Raw genomic sequence first — 12,663 nt, forward strand, 5'->3', positions numbered from 1 at the left:
AGTCGTTTAGTTTAGTGTTTCCCAAAAGTGTGCCCAGAAACCCTTGGCCCACAAGTTTGTAACAGGTATTCTAGGAAGAAATGGGATCTCTGGCTAAATCCATTTGGGAAATGCTGCATTACTTTCCCCACCCCCCACGCCCAGGAGTCAGCACACGCTGGAACATAAAGATGCTGGGAAGCCTTGCACTGGTTTAACTTTGCTTAGTATATAACTTTCCAATTTATCTGTACATGGAGCACTTCTTTTGTTTGGGCTGTTTACCGACATTTTGCCAAGCTGGTGCTCCATGGATCAGAGTTTGGAACATGTGGATGGGGCCAGACCCTTTATTCGAGAAATGAGGAAGTGCAGGGCCAGTGAGCTTGGTCACCCAGGGAGAGGTCTCGCCTTTGGACCAAGTTTCTACCGTCACCACCTTCTTTTGTTCTCTCTGCTTCTCTCTCCCATGACAGCCCTATAACTTGCAGCTCCTGTGGTTGGTGGCCATTCCGGACTGACTCAGATTCCGTTATCTCCCTAGGGAGAGCGATGCGGGACTTCTTCGCTGATGCCCAGGTGTAGATGGTGCAGCCTCAAGAAACCGGAGCCCTAGGGAGCTCCCGGCAGCTGGGCTGCAGTCTTTAATCTCTGGGCTGCTGATCTCTGACTGATTGCTGAACTGCTGAGAGTCTCAGAAAGAATCCTGAAAGGTGAAGGTTAGGACGTTCATTTTACATTACGGTGATTTCTCGGGAAGCATTTGGAAGTGGTGTGGTGAGGTAATGTCAGTAACCAGTACATACATCCTATGTATCCAGCACCAGTTACTGGACATATTTGTTCCTGCCATCAACCCTGAGAGTCAGACCATAGTGTCCTGTCCACTTGAGGGATGAGGAACACAGTGGCCAGAGAGGTCATGCAAGTTGCCCAAGGTCCCAGGTCCAGGAACGGAGGAGCCAGGGCCCAAACCTAGGGAGTGGGCTCTGCAGCCTGCGCTCCAGCTACTGTTATTCCAGGAAGGATGGTTCACGCGTATTTTTCTAACAGGTCCATTTTTCCTAATACCGTGCATTAGAGAATCAATGCTTCGGCCAGTGCCCTGGCGGCTGGGGCAACCTATTTCTAGAGGAATGTTCCATCCTTACATTTGTTTCCAGAAGCTGGTGCCTGTGTGAGGAAGAGGAATGCTGGTCACTGGTCCCTCCCTCCCTCCCTCAGTGTGCCCAGGAGCACTCTGTACCGTGCTCCCTGAGAACTAGCTAGTGGAGCCAGAAGTGGGGCGTGCAGCCCCATGCACACAGGCGCACGCAGACACGCCTAGGCAGAGGGCACGCCCGGGTGGTTCACCTTTCCCCAGACATTACAGTAATGCTGCTTCACTCTGAATGCCCACATACGTCTCCAATTTATTTCCAATCGTTTAGAGCTGGATCGATGGGAGGCAGAGGTGCCTTTGAGCTCCAGCACCTGCTGCTCCCCCAAATGTCAAGCCCTGACATTTGACGCCATTTCCCCCGTGAGCGTCCTGATGACTCACGGCCTCGCTTCCCAGTCCCAGGCCCACCCACCTGGCTCACACCCAGCGAGGACTTTCATACCACTCAGATGGCAAACTATGCTGCCCAGGAGGACCCAGACTTTCTCTGGCAAGGCAAATGCCAGCCTCCTGGGTGGCCGCTGCATCCCTGGGTCCCTGGGAGAGGCCTCTCCTGGCTCAATTCCTCCTCCTCCTTTTGTCCCTCCTTCCTGGGTCGGCACATTGTGTTCCCAGGCCAGGCGCAAATCTCGGGAGGAGGTGGGTGCTGTCGCGGCCTGCCTGGGGGTGCAGGTGGCGGGGTGGGGTGGCGGGGTGCATTTTCTCCCGTGGAGGTGGAGGAGGCACTGGGGGAGGTGAGGTCTGGTGCCCCTCAGATAAAGTACTCCTTTCTGCTGCTGTCACCGGCATCCTGGAGGGACGGGTCGTCCTGCAGGGCCATGTCTGCGCTCTCAGCAAACTCTGTGCCCTTGGCCTCGTTGGTGTGGTACGTGCCCCTTTGCCGGTACACGTAGCGTAGCATGATGACAAGGAGGCAGATGAGGACGACCGCCACAGTGGTGATCACACCTGCAGGAGGGAAGAAGCACATGGCTCTGTCTGGGGCAGGCATCTGGGACCTGGGGCAGGGCGTCCCGACCCACAGGGGTTGTGCTGTGTGTAGTGTGCACACAGGCCACTACACCCAATGTCAACCTCAGACAGGCTGCCCGTTCTGGCCCCTCTTCCCCTGCTGGTGTGCGCTTTCATCTGTGCCCATCTAACCTTGCCCCTCCCTCCTGTCCTCTCTCCCTCCTGCCCTTCACTCAGCACCCTGCAGACTGAGGCTGGAACAGCATCCCAGAACCGTCCTTGCTCAGAGGCACTCACAGTCTGGGGAGAACAGAACTACGTGCATAATTTGCGTAATGCAACTATGTGGATTTGCCTAAAACTGAGGGTTTCACAGGACTCAGAACTTCCAGTTTTAAAACCAGGACAATCTCAACTGAGGAGTTTCCTGGGGCAGGGGACTCAAACTGGCCCAGCTGGCTGCCCTAAGCGGGCCACAGAGCGGGAAACGACAGGGGCCACCAGCGGGCCTGGGGATGGATTGGCTGCAGTGTGGTTTCACTGCTCACCCCTCCCCTGCTCCGCTGAGCTCCTGGGTGCGGGGATCTGTGATGAGCCTGGCAGGGGAACAGGGCTTGACCCAGCAAAGGACTGAAGAGGGAGGGGATCCTGGAGGCCGCCGTGCAGAGGCAGGGTGTGGGGAGCGGCCAGGCCTTCCTTTCTGTTTGGACTCAGGAGGGTCAGGGGGTGAGGCTTGAGGGCCGGGCAGGGCAGCAGGGCCGGGTGGCGCAGTGCTGTGTGCTGGTGGGCTGGGGGGGAAGACTGGTGAGTTTTCGAAGGGGTTTGAGCGTGGCAGCCTCGTAGGGGTTTTGAGTTCAGGTCTTTGCTTTGAAGCCACAGAACAAGCCCTCTGTCTTGACTTGGGAGGGTTTATTTTATTTGGGGGCCTTGGGGAGTGGCTGTTGGAGAACATGGGGAGGCTAAAACTGTTCCCGAGTCCCACCTTTGAGGAACAATGTCCTAAACTTCCTACTGCCTTCAGGGGCCCTTGTGTCTGCACGATGTTAACACTATTGTCTGAGAAAAAGAAGGGTCAGTGGTCCAGCGAGGCGCAGAGCGCGGGTTTGGTGGCCTGGAACGGGAGTCTGGGATCGCCTGCTTTTATTGATTGACGTCTGAGTGCAGCCGTTCCTGGGGCTCTGAGTGAGTTAGTGAGAAGTGTGAGCCCCAGAAGGAGACAGCAAGCTACCCCTCCTAAACGTGGTGGATCCTGAAACACAGTTTGGGGTCACAGCTGTGTCCAGCAGGGTTCGGTACAGGTCTGAAGCAAGGCCAGGGCAGGGTCAGACTCCCTTCAGGGTGGAGGGACGGGTGTGAGACCCAGGGCAGGGAATAGTGCGGGACGAGTGAGACAGAGGAGAAGTCCAGGGAGCCCTGGCTGTCCTCCCACCAGCCACCCACACCTCCCTTGCCAGAGCTGCTCTCTCTCCAGCCCCCAATCCCTGTGGACCTTGGGACCCAAGGGGGCCCTGACACGGGGACCTCTCTTGTGTCACCCTCGCCCCCTGGGACACCACGTTGGACATTTTCTTACAGGGTCAGACTATCCAATCTACACTTGGAACCACCTTCAAGGAGGGAAAGCACTGGCCACAACCACCCCTGCCCCCGTCCTCGGGTGGGTTCTCCCTGGACGTCTTCTCTGACCCTCCTGGCCGCTTGACAGGCCCCAGAACAGCTCACCTGAAATGATGGCGATGTCTGTCTGGCTCTGTGTCAAGGAAATCCAGGGGGAGTTGGGCTCTGTGGACAGAATAGAAGAGCTCGAGGTGAGACAGGAAGGCTCCCCACACCTGGGTGCCTCTCAGCGGAGCCGCAGCCTCTGCCCCATGGGAGCGGCTCTGTGAACCGGCCCACGGTGGACAGGAAGCAGCGCAGGGCAGCAACGGGCCTCTGGCTGAGGGTGCGCAGAGCTGGGCCCAGGAGAGCCCCGCATGAACCACCAAGGGTGTCAGACCCCATTCGGGCATCTCTGGGAGCGTGCAGGCGGCATGAGGGCTGGGCTCCCCACGGTATCCCCGGCTGAGAGCTGTGCCTGCACCTGCAGATGCCCAGGAGAGCCCAGTGCTGGGCAGGATGGGAGGCACTTTCCCTGTGTTTAGGGCCAGCATCACCTGCCTCCCAGGCATCAGCTTTTCTCATGATAATGGTTAAAACAGACCATTAGTGCAGTGTCTGCACATGCCGGGTGTTGGTTAAGTTGCCTTCCATCTGTCGTGCCACGTGGTCGTCACAGTAATCCCATGAGGTGCAGGATATTATCAGCCCATTTCACAGGGAGGACACTGAGGCTCAGAGCGATGTGTCCGCGGTCAGCAGCTCGTCCGCTGGTGGCCGGGACTCAGCCTGCGCTCTCGCCCCAGGCCTGCATGGCCTCTTTTCTCTCTGGAAGAAGCCCCTCCCAGCAGGGCTCCTGTCAGGAGGTTCCTGCCTGAGATCCCTCTCCAGGCTTCTGCGTGGACTCTCCTATGTGAAGACCCTGCCCGTGGTGCTATCTGGGTCACTGAGTGCTTTTCCGAAGCTCAGTGGTCTGGCTGGAGCGCCAGGACCTCAGGCAGAGCAGGAACCTGCACATGGCCTCGAGCTGCTACACAGAAGGTCTCTGTCTCCTTCGGGAGAGGAGTGAGAGGAAGGACTCATTAGACCACGGAAGTATCGGTGTTAACATGGAAATCCCATGTTCCCATTACAACGGCGATGCATATTAGAACAGAGAGGCTGCTTCATAATAGTCATTTCCGCTCAGATAACCACTTTAATTATAGCGCGATGAGGTCATTCTCCCCAGTGCAGCTGCCAGATGCAACTTTCTGATAGGAAATCGGCTGCTGGTGGGACAGAGGTGGGAGCGAAGCAGAGGCTCCAGGCTGGAGGCCTGGAGGAGCAGGGAGGCCAGGGCTCCGGGGCCAGCACTGAGCCCGGAGGTGGGGGAGACCATGACACAAGGCCTCGAGTTGGCACAGAAACAGAGCAGGCACACAGGAGGAGTTGGGGTGGGCGACGGGGGGACAGGCAGGACAGCTCAGCCTTCAAATGGCTTCACAGCACCGAGACCTCAGGAGGGGGGCGGGGGGGTTCAAGTGGATGGCCGACCCTGAGACCCGGGGGCACAAGTGCAGCCTGTGTTTCTAGCACACAGTAGGTCCTCATTAAATATTTCTGAATGCATGAGTGCAGGAATAAATGCGTGCATGCACAGATGGATGGATTCAGACCCTGGCAGGCGTTCCAGAGCTGCCTCAGTCAGTGAGCACGTCACATTCAGTAAGGACCAGGAGCGCCTGACTTCGTCGGTGAGGATGGTCACAGAAGTTCAATACCCAGAACTGCCCTGAGGAATGTGCCAGGTGGCGACAGCATTTCTTATGCCAGTTTGTCCAGCGCAGCCAGGGTTAGAAGGGACTGCGACTTCCTCTTCCTTTAAAAACCGTTAGCGATTGCTGGCCAGGCACAGGCATTGCTCTCTGCATCTGGCAGGCTTTAACTCATTTAGTCCCCCTGACAGTCCCATTGGGCAGCAGTCAGTATTACTCCCCTTTGACAGATCTGGAAGCCGAGTCCCAGAAAAGATTTCCTGTTTCCCCCGGGTCACACGGCTAACACCAGAGGCAGGCGTGAGCTGACCGCAGCGTGGAGTCAGCGCTCTTGGCCCTGCAAGGCTGGGTGAGCACCGGATGAGGTATTTGGCTTGAATCGCTTGGGGTGAATTTCTTGGGTTGTGTTTAGAGACCCTGTACCCAAATCTGTCCATTAGAGTGCGAGAAGCATGCGCACAGGCCAGGTGGGCTGGGGCAGGTGGGCCCCGGACCTTGGAGGAAGCACTGTGGAGGCTCCCAGGCCCCGTGCTCTTTGCGCACACGCCGCCCCGCCGGGGTGGGGTGGGGGTGGGGACAGGAACGCCTGCTCTCCCCCAACGCCCCTCCTGGTGTGAGGGGCTGAATTTGCTCAGGGTGCACAACGTGACTGACTGCAGAGTAGTGCAGCTTCAGCGTGGCCATAACCGCCACACAGGTCAGAGCTGGCCCAGAGGAGGGGGCTCGGACCCTCTGGGAAGGTGGGGATGGTGTAAGGTGGTGGCTCTCAAAGGGCGCTCCCTGGACGAGCAGCATTTCCTGGCGGCTGTTAGAAATGCAGATTCTCGGGACCCCCCTCAGACCTGCTGTATGGGAAACACTGAGCCGGGGGCCAGCCTCCTGTGGTGGCGGGCCTCTGGGTGGCTCTGATGTATGGGTGGGGTTGAGAACTGCTGGTGGAAGAGATGGCCTCCCAGAGGGCGCTGTTTCAGGATTGGCCCTCGAAGAATGAATGGAGTTCGCTGCACAGATGGCAGAGAGCTCGGCACCCCACCAGTGCCCACTCTCCCTGGTTCTCGGCTTTCTCCCTGAATGTCTGCTTGCCACCCAGGGCACCGAGGCGCCTGAAGCCTGGATTTTGATCTCTTGCCTCTAGAGGTGGTGGGGTGAGAGCCCTCATCGGCCGCATGACCTTGTGCTGTGTCCATTCAGCCAGCAGCAATGATACGGGATATTCGGGAAAGGCTGGCTGGAGTGAGCTCAGATCCTGCCTGGGCTGTTGATGGTTTAGCTGCGACTGGATTAGGAACCTGGAATGGAGGTCCACCCGTTGCTGGGGTTGAAGGGTAGGCATGTGGCTGGGATTAGGATCATTCTGAGCTCAGGAACTGGCGGAGAGGGCCTATGGGCAGCCTTAGGGATGCGTTTATGGCAGAGCAAGGCGTGGGTCAGAGATCAGAAACAAAGTGTCCGGCCCCGAGACGGGATGGGTGTGAGAGGCCCCAGCCCTTCTGTGGAGACCCAGAGCGCCCCCCATCTTTCCCTCCCAGCTCTCCTTAAGGTTGCAGCCCCCGCCCGAGAGGAGGCTCTGCAATCCCAGCACTGTGTTCGCCAGCTCACGGCTCCACACTGGCCAGCCTGTGGGCCTGGCACCTGGCACAGCTGCTGGACGTTTGAAAGGCTCGTCCCTTCTGGGGAACCGAGACTCCAACTGCACCCTGCACTGTCCACACCATTGTGGTGACAGCTTTTGGTTTAAATCCTGGCTTGACCAATTTAACAGAAGTGTATTCAGCAAAATGTTAACTTTGATTGGCTTTAGTTTCTGCATATGTAAAACAAAGAGAACCATACCCAGCTGTGGACGGGATTAGAAATGATATGCACACGAGATAAATATTATATATATATTACGTAGACAACAACTCCATGGTACGTGGCTCAGAATAGGTATTTACTCAGTTGGAGCCACTATTTTGATTCTGATTCTTATTAACACTCTCATTCGCACATAATTCAACGCCAGCCCCCTAAGTGACAAGCTGACAGGTGTGAGGAGTCCATGCAGAGGATGGACGCTGGCCGTGGAGTTATCCTGGCCTGGTGTTATCCTGGCGGACACTGACACAAGCCCTTGTGCTGAGTCTGTGTGTTCCCAGCATTACTGCAGGGACCCGGGGAGCTTCCCAGAAATGAAGAGTGACTCTCTGACTTCAGGGGGCTTACGGTTTCCCTGGGAGGCATGACTGTGACTGAAGACTGATTTAGGGCAGTGTTTGTCAAACAGCAAGTCCCTGCCCACTAGTGGGTCCAAACAGAGAGAGGGAGACAGATGGAGGGAGAGAGGGAGAGGGGAGGAGGGTGGGAGGAAGGAGAGAGAGATGGGGAGAGAGAGAAGAAAGAAAGAGAGAGAGACAAAGAGAGAGAGAGGAGACAGAGCCGAGAGCTCCGGAAGCATCCGGCGTTGCCTGTAGTCCGGGTTGTGGAGCTCTGATTCCATCTGCGCACACACCACAAGCACACGCATCTGAGTCACAACGTAAGGGGCGGTTCTTAGCAAGGCTCACTCACCACGATCTTTGGAAACCATGATTTAGACAACAACACTACAAGAGGGGATAAACCAAATCCTTAGTCCCATAGTGTCAGGTTCAAGGGGCATCCAACTACGACATCAAGAAAGGGTCAGGCAGGGGCCAGCTCTGTGGCCGAGTGGTTAAGTTCACGAGCTCCACTGCAGCGCCACAGGGTTTGGATCCTGGGCGTGGACATGGCACTGCTCGTCAGACCACGTTGAGGCGGCGTCCCACATCTCACAACTAGAAGGACCTGTAACTAAGTTATACAAAACTGTGTACAGGGGGGTTTGGGGAGATAAAGCAGAAAAAAAAAAAAAAGATTGGCAACAGTTGTAAAAAAAAAAAAAGAAAGAAAGAGTCAGGCAGAAAGAGAGAAAAACACAGCTTTGTGCCCAGGAAAGCTGATGTGGGTGATGGCGGTAAAGTTGTGGACAGCTCTGGGCTTCTGAAGCCCTTCCCCCTACATGTGGCCATCCAGCTGCAGGTCTCACCTCAAGGCCAAGGCCGGGGCTATGTGGCCAAGTGTGGGGACAACAGATGCTTCCTGTGACCTTATGGATCTGGAGAGGGAGAGGAAAGGGAAGGGTGGTCCTGCTCCCAAACTCATGTTCAGGGAAGTGACGCCTCCTGGGGTGGCCGGGGGCAGGGGGGTGCAGGAGGCAGGCCAACCGCTCACAGAGACCTCTGGAAATTTCAGGTGTGGAAGAATGCTCCCCAGCGATGGAAGTGATGCCATGTGTCCTGGGGGTTCACTTGTCCTTATGAGGCAGAGGAGGTGGGGGCTGCCCCTGTGCAGTTACCAGGCATGGGCACTGGCTGAAGCTGCTGCAGGGCTCCCTCGTTTAATCCTACAGCAGCCTGCCAGAGGGAAGGGTTTCCTTTCTTTAAGTTACTGATAATGAAATGCTTGCCCAAAGAGCACAAGTAACTAACTTGTCTGAATCTCACGGCCACAAAAGGGCACAGCCTGTGCTCTGACCTGGGACGCCCCGGCCCCAACCTGTGTGCGTTCCCACAGCCGCGCCTGGGAACAGCTTTTCTCCTGCGCAATCTGCAATTTGGCTGCCGCCAAATCTCTGCTGAGTCTCCAGGTCCGCAGAGTGGCCAGCTGCCTGTTCTGCGGTCAAAGGCGGCAGTCCCTGGGAGGCCGCAGGGCACACCGGTGCTGCCCTTCTCCATGTGGGTGACATTCTCGGCTCCAGCTGGCAGCTTGGGCACAGCTAACAAGACAGGACTTTAGCGGCAGCTGGATCCTTGGGGGAGGGGAGGCGCTGGCGGTGTTTCTCAGATGTTGATGGAGAGCAGTGGTCAGGCGGGGGCCCTTCAGATGCAAGCTGACCTTCCTCTGTCGCCACCAAGAACCCCCGTCTCTGTGTTTTCAGATGAAGCTGTGCTAGGAAGTTCTCTTCTCTCCTGCAAGCTTTGTCTTCACATCCCCTGGTCCATCTCTAATGGTTTCTCCTTCTGCCTCAGGGACCGCAGGGGAAGCGCCTCACTTCCTGTTTCCCATGATCCACCTGGTCCAGCAAAAGGGGAGAATTCAGGCACAGAGAGAGTTAGTTCCTTCGAGTTGAGAGTGACGATGCTTCAGACTAGGAGGCCTAGGTGTTCTACGAAGAGGAAGATGCTTTTAGCCTTGAAATCACGAAGGGAAACGCAGGTTTGTCATGGATTCCTTGGAGGTCCCACCATGACACCCGAGCTCATGACCGCAATGGGGGGGGCGGCCACATCGATTGTCTGATGAGTTGCCAAGCTCTGGGCTCCTTATTGGGAGTGTTCTATTTCAAGGACCCTACAGATCTAGTTAGAAAAGTCACTCTACCACGTGCGCTCAGGCAGCGATGGCTTTGCGTGAGTCTGACGGGTTCAGGAGCAGGACAGCTAACAAGGGAGGGACAGGAACATTTGTGGTCACAGAAAGTTCTCCTTGGCTCGCACTGCGTCTCCTTCCTGCTCTAGATTCTGGCCTCAAAGTGCTTGCGCAAGTGAAGTAGAAATCAGTTGACAATTATTAACCGTCTTCTTTTTGGTAGGAAAATGGTCATATACAAAGAAAGAACTTTCTTTGATGGTTTGTTGTTATTGCTCCCTGAAAGGATGAAGCATTCAAGCACTGGTTTCAGAAGATAAGTGCCCCAAAGAAATAATCGAATAGCTTATTATCCACTTGTCCATCTCTCTTGCAAGCCAGCCAGTGTTGACTAGGCAGTTAGCATTTACCCAGCCCCAGGTGTAGAGTGATGTGGAGAGGATGGGGTCTGTCCCCAGGAAGCTTGTGACTTGGTTAGGGAGATGCAACCTATTTATGTGAAAATTAGACTGCCAACACTCTGTGTGATAAAGTGTCACCATGAACACACAATGCTGTGCCCAGGGGTGCTGGAGAGGGGACTCAACCATTGGACTCAGGCCCAGGTCTCCAGGATTCCACGACAGTCAGGAAGCTCAGGGTTTTGTTTGTTTATCCTGTCCTTCAGCAAACTTTTTCTAGCATCTTTTGTTTGTTTATCCTGTCCTTCAGCAAACATCTTCTAGCATCTTCTACGTTCTAGCAACGTGCTCCCTAGTCAAGGCAAGGTCCCTGCCTTCCAGGAGCTTGCTGTGTAGCAGACAGACAAATGTATCTGAGGCTAAGTTAGGAAAGGGTAGTTCTCTGACGTTCTCAGGAAAGGCTTCCTGGAGGAGGAGGTCCCCAAGGCTGGCCTGCTGAGATGGCGAGGTGGGCAGTGCCAGCAGGGAGACTGGGCAGAAGGGTGGGGGAAAGATCTCAGGGGCAGGGTCAGCAGGGCTCCTGGCGGGGCCAGAGGGCCTCAGTGAGGGCCCAGATGCTGTGGTGCCTGGTCCTCGTGTGTCAGGGGTGCGGCTCCGGTGAGCTGATGGCTCTATGCTGGGGGCTCACCCTGCCTGTACCTCCAGTACAGCCCCCTTCCTGGCGGCGCGGAAAGCACACATCCACTGACCTCAGCTGGTGGACGGCATTCCCAGGGCAAGGCGAGGCTGAGGTGAATGTGACCATGTTGGCCAGAACGCGCCTCCCAGTCTCAAGGTCAAAATTGTTGCCGTCATGGTCCGTATGTGTCACCTTATCAACAATCTCCTCAATCCAAGGGCTGCCAAAAGGCTGTGTGATGTAATTACACTGCTCTGACACCCTATAAAATGATCGGCTCACGCTCTCCTCCTAGTCGCCACGATCTGGTCTCCCCTGTTGCCCCTGCACCTGTCGCACTCTGTAAAATTGGGGCCGGCTGTCGGGCGGGTATGGGAGCCTTGCAGGCTGCAGCACACCCACCACGTCAACACACTGCGTGGCGGCAGAGCGTGGAGGCCTGCGGGGCTGGGCGGCCAGGGGCCGAGGCCTCTCTGCTCTGGAGAAGACAGCCATGCCTGGCGTCAGCGAACTGGGGAAGCCGCAGGACCTCAGCAATCAGAGGTGGACCGCGGGCAGAGGCAGGAAGGGGACCCTCTTCCAGGGGGACACCTGGAGCCTCGCTCAGGGATTCCTCACGTCTCGGCCTTTGTGTGGGGATGTGCTCAGGGGAGGGTAACAGGAAAGACAGGGGAGGGTGCCCTAACTCTCACCGCAGACTGTCTGCTCCCCGGGTTTTCTCCACCTGCATGTCCCTGAGCTTGTTTTATTCTTATTTTTTCACAGAGCTTCTTTGAACACCATGACCCATCTGCCTCAGTTGAGCTCCATGGTCTAAGTAAAAGGAAAGAATCCTTGTCTCCATTCCTGGGCCGGAGTTTAAAACAACGGAGCCGCCGTCTCCTCAGCCCAGGAGGGCGACAGCAGTGGGAGTCAGCAAGAAGCCCTCAGGGGAAGATGAGTCCCGGGAGACGAGGGTCAGCTGAGCAAGAGGGAGTCCCCTGTCCACAGGGGGATTCTCCTGTCAGACAGGGACCTTGTCGACTTTGGGTGTGTGGTTTGGGGCTTCTGAAGGAGGCAGCTGTCTGCTCCCTTTATTCAGGTGTAGAGTGGGGGAGGGTGAACCACTGCTCCCTCCCCCAACCACCAGCAGACACACCTGCTGAGGATTTCTCAGAAATTAAATTTAAAAGAGACGGGAAGGGGGAGAGACGATTCCATCAGGCTGCTGTGTCTGGCTCCCGGGAGGAGCGCGGCTGATTGGGAAGCTGCCTGGGGCTTGATGAGGTCTGGCTGCTGGGCTGGGGCAGGGGGCAGGGGGCAGGAGGGGGTGTCCAGTATCAGCATCAACCGAAGAAGCTCCAGCTTAAGACAATGCTGAGATGACCAAAAGGGAGCTTAGTAAATTTGTTCTTCCCAGAAGGCAAGTCTACACTTGAAACAGTTGGTGTGGCTTTAGCACACCGCGAGAGGAGACCCAGCTCTTTGACTTCTAATTTGCACCTGTCTCTTTGTCAAGCCACTGATCTGCACCTTGAGCGGAGACAAAGTTCAGAGGGAAGTGAAGGTGAGGAGGAGAGGCAGCAGACACGGCCTGACAGTGAGGCAGCGTCCCTGCTTTGACCACGCCAGGATCCAGGCTCAGGAGACCCTCACGCCCCACCCCGGGGGAGGGACAGACTGGACCCCTTCTATCCACGTGCGCACGTCTGTGGCCTGTGTGATGCCCGGATCTGTGGATGGTGCTGGCTGCAAGGCCCTTCCTGCTGAGGCCCAGTGTCCGAGCTG

At 56.4% G+C, this 12,663-nt stretch overlaps 1 protein-coding gene across 1 annotated transcript in view; it reads right to left on the minus strand.

Annotated features, from left to right (window-relative positions):
* Nucleotides 1–1,371: 1,371 nt before the first annotated feature.
* Nucleotides 1,372–12,663, minus strand: part of GYPC (glycophorin C (Gerbich blood group)) — a 44,806-nt gene continuing 33,514 nt past the window's right edge. Inside the window, exons 2-3 of the mRNA XM_023622706.2 lie at nucleotides 3,815–3,874; nucleotides 1,372–2,089 (exon numbers count right to left, since the gene is read on the minus strand). Coding sequence (XP_023478474.1) covers nucleotides 1,893–2,089; nucleotides 3,815–3,874 — 257 coding nt within the window. The 3' untranslated portion in view covers nucleotides 1,372–1,892. The remainder of the gene's footprint in view (nucleotides 2,090–3,814; nucleotides 3,875–12,663) is intronic.

Source organism: Equus caballus, chromosome 18 (genome assembly GCF_041296265.1).
Source record: "Equus caballus isolate H_3958 breed thoroughbred chromosome 18, TB-T2T, whole genome shotgun sequence".
Classification (NCBI taxonomy): Eukaryota; Metazoa; Chordata; class Mammalia; order Perissodactyla; family Equidae; genus Equus; species Equus caballus.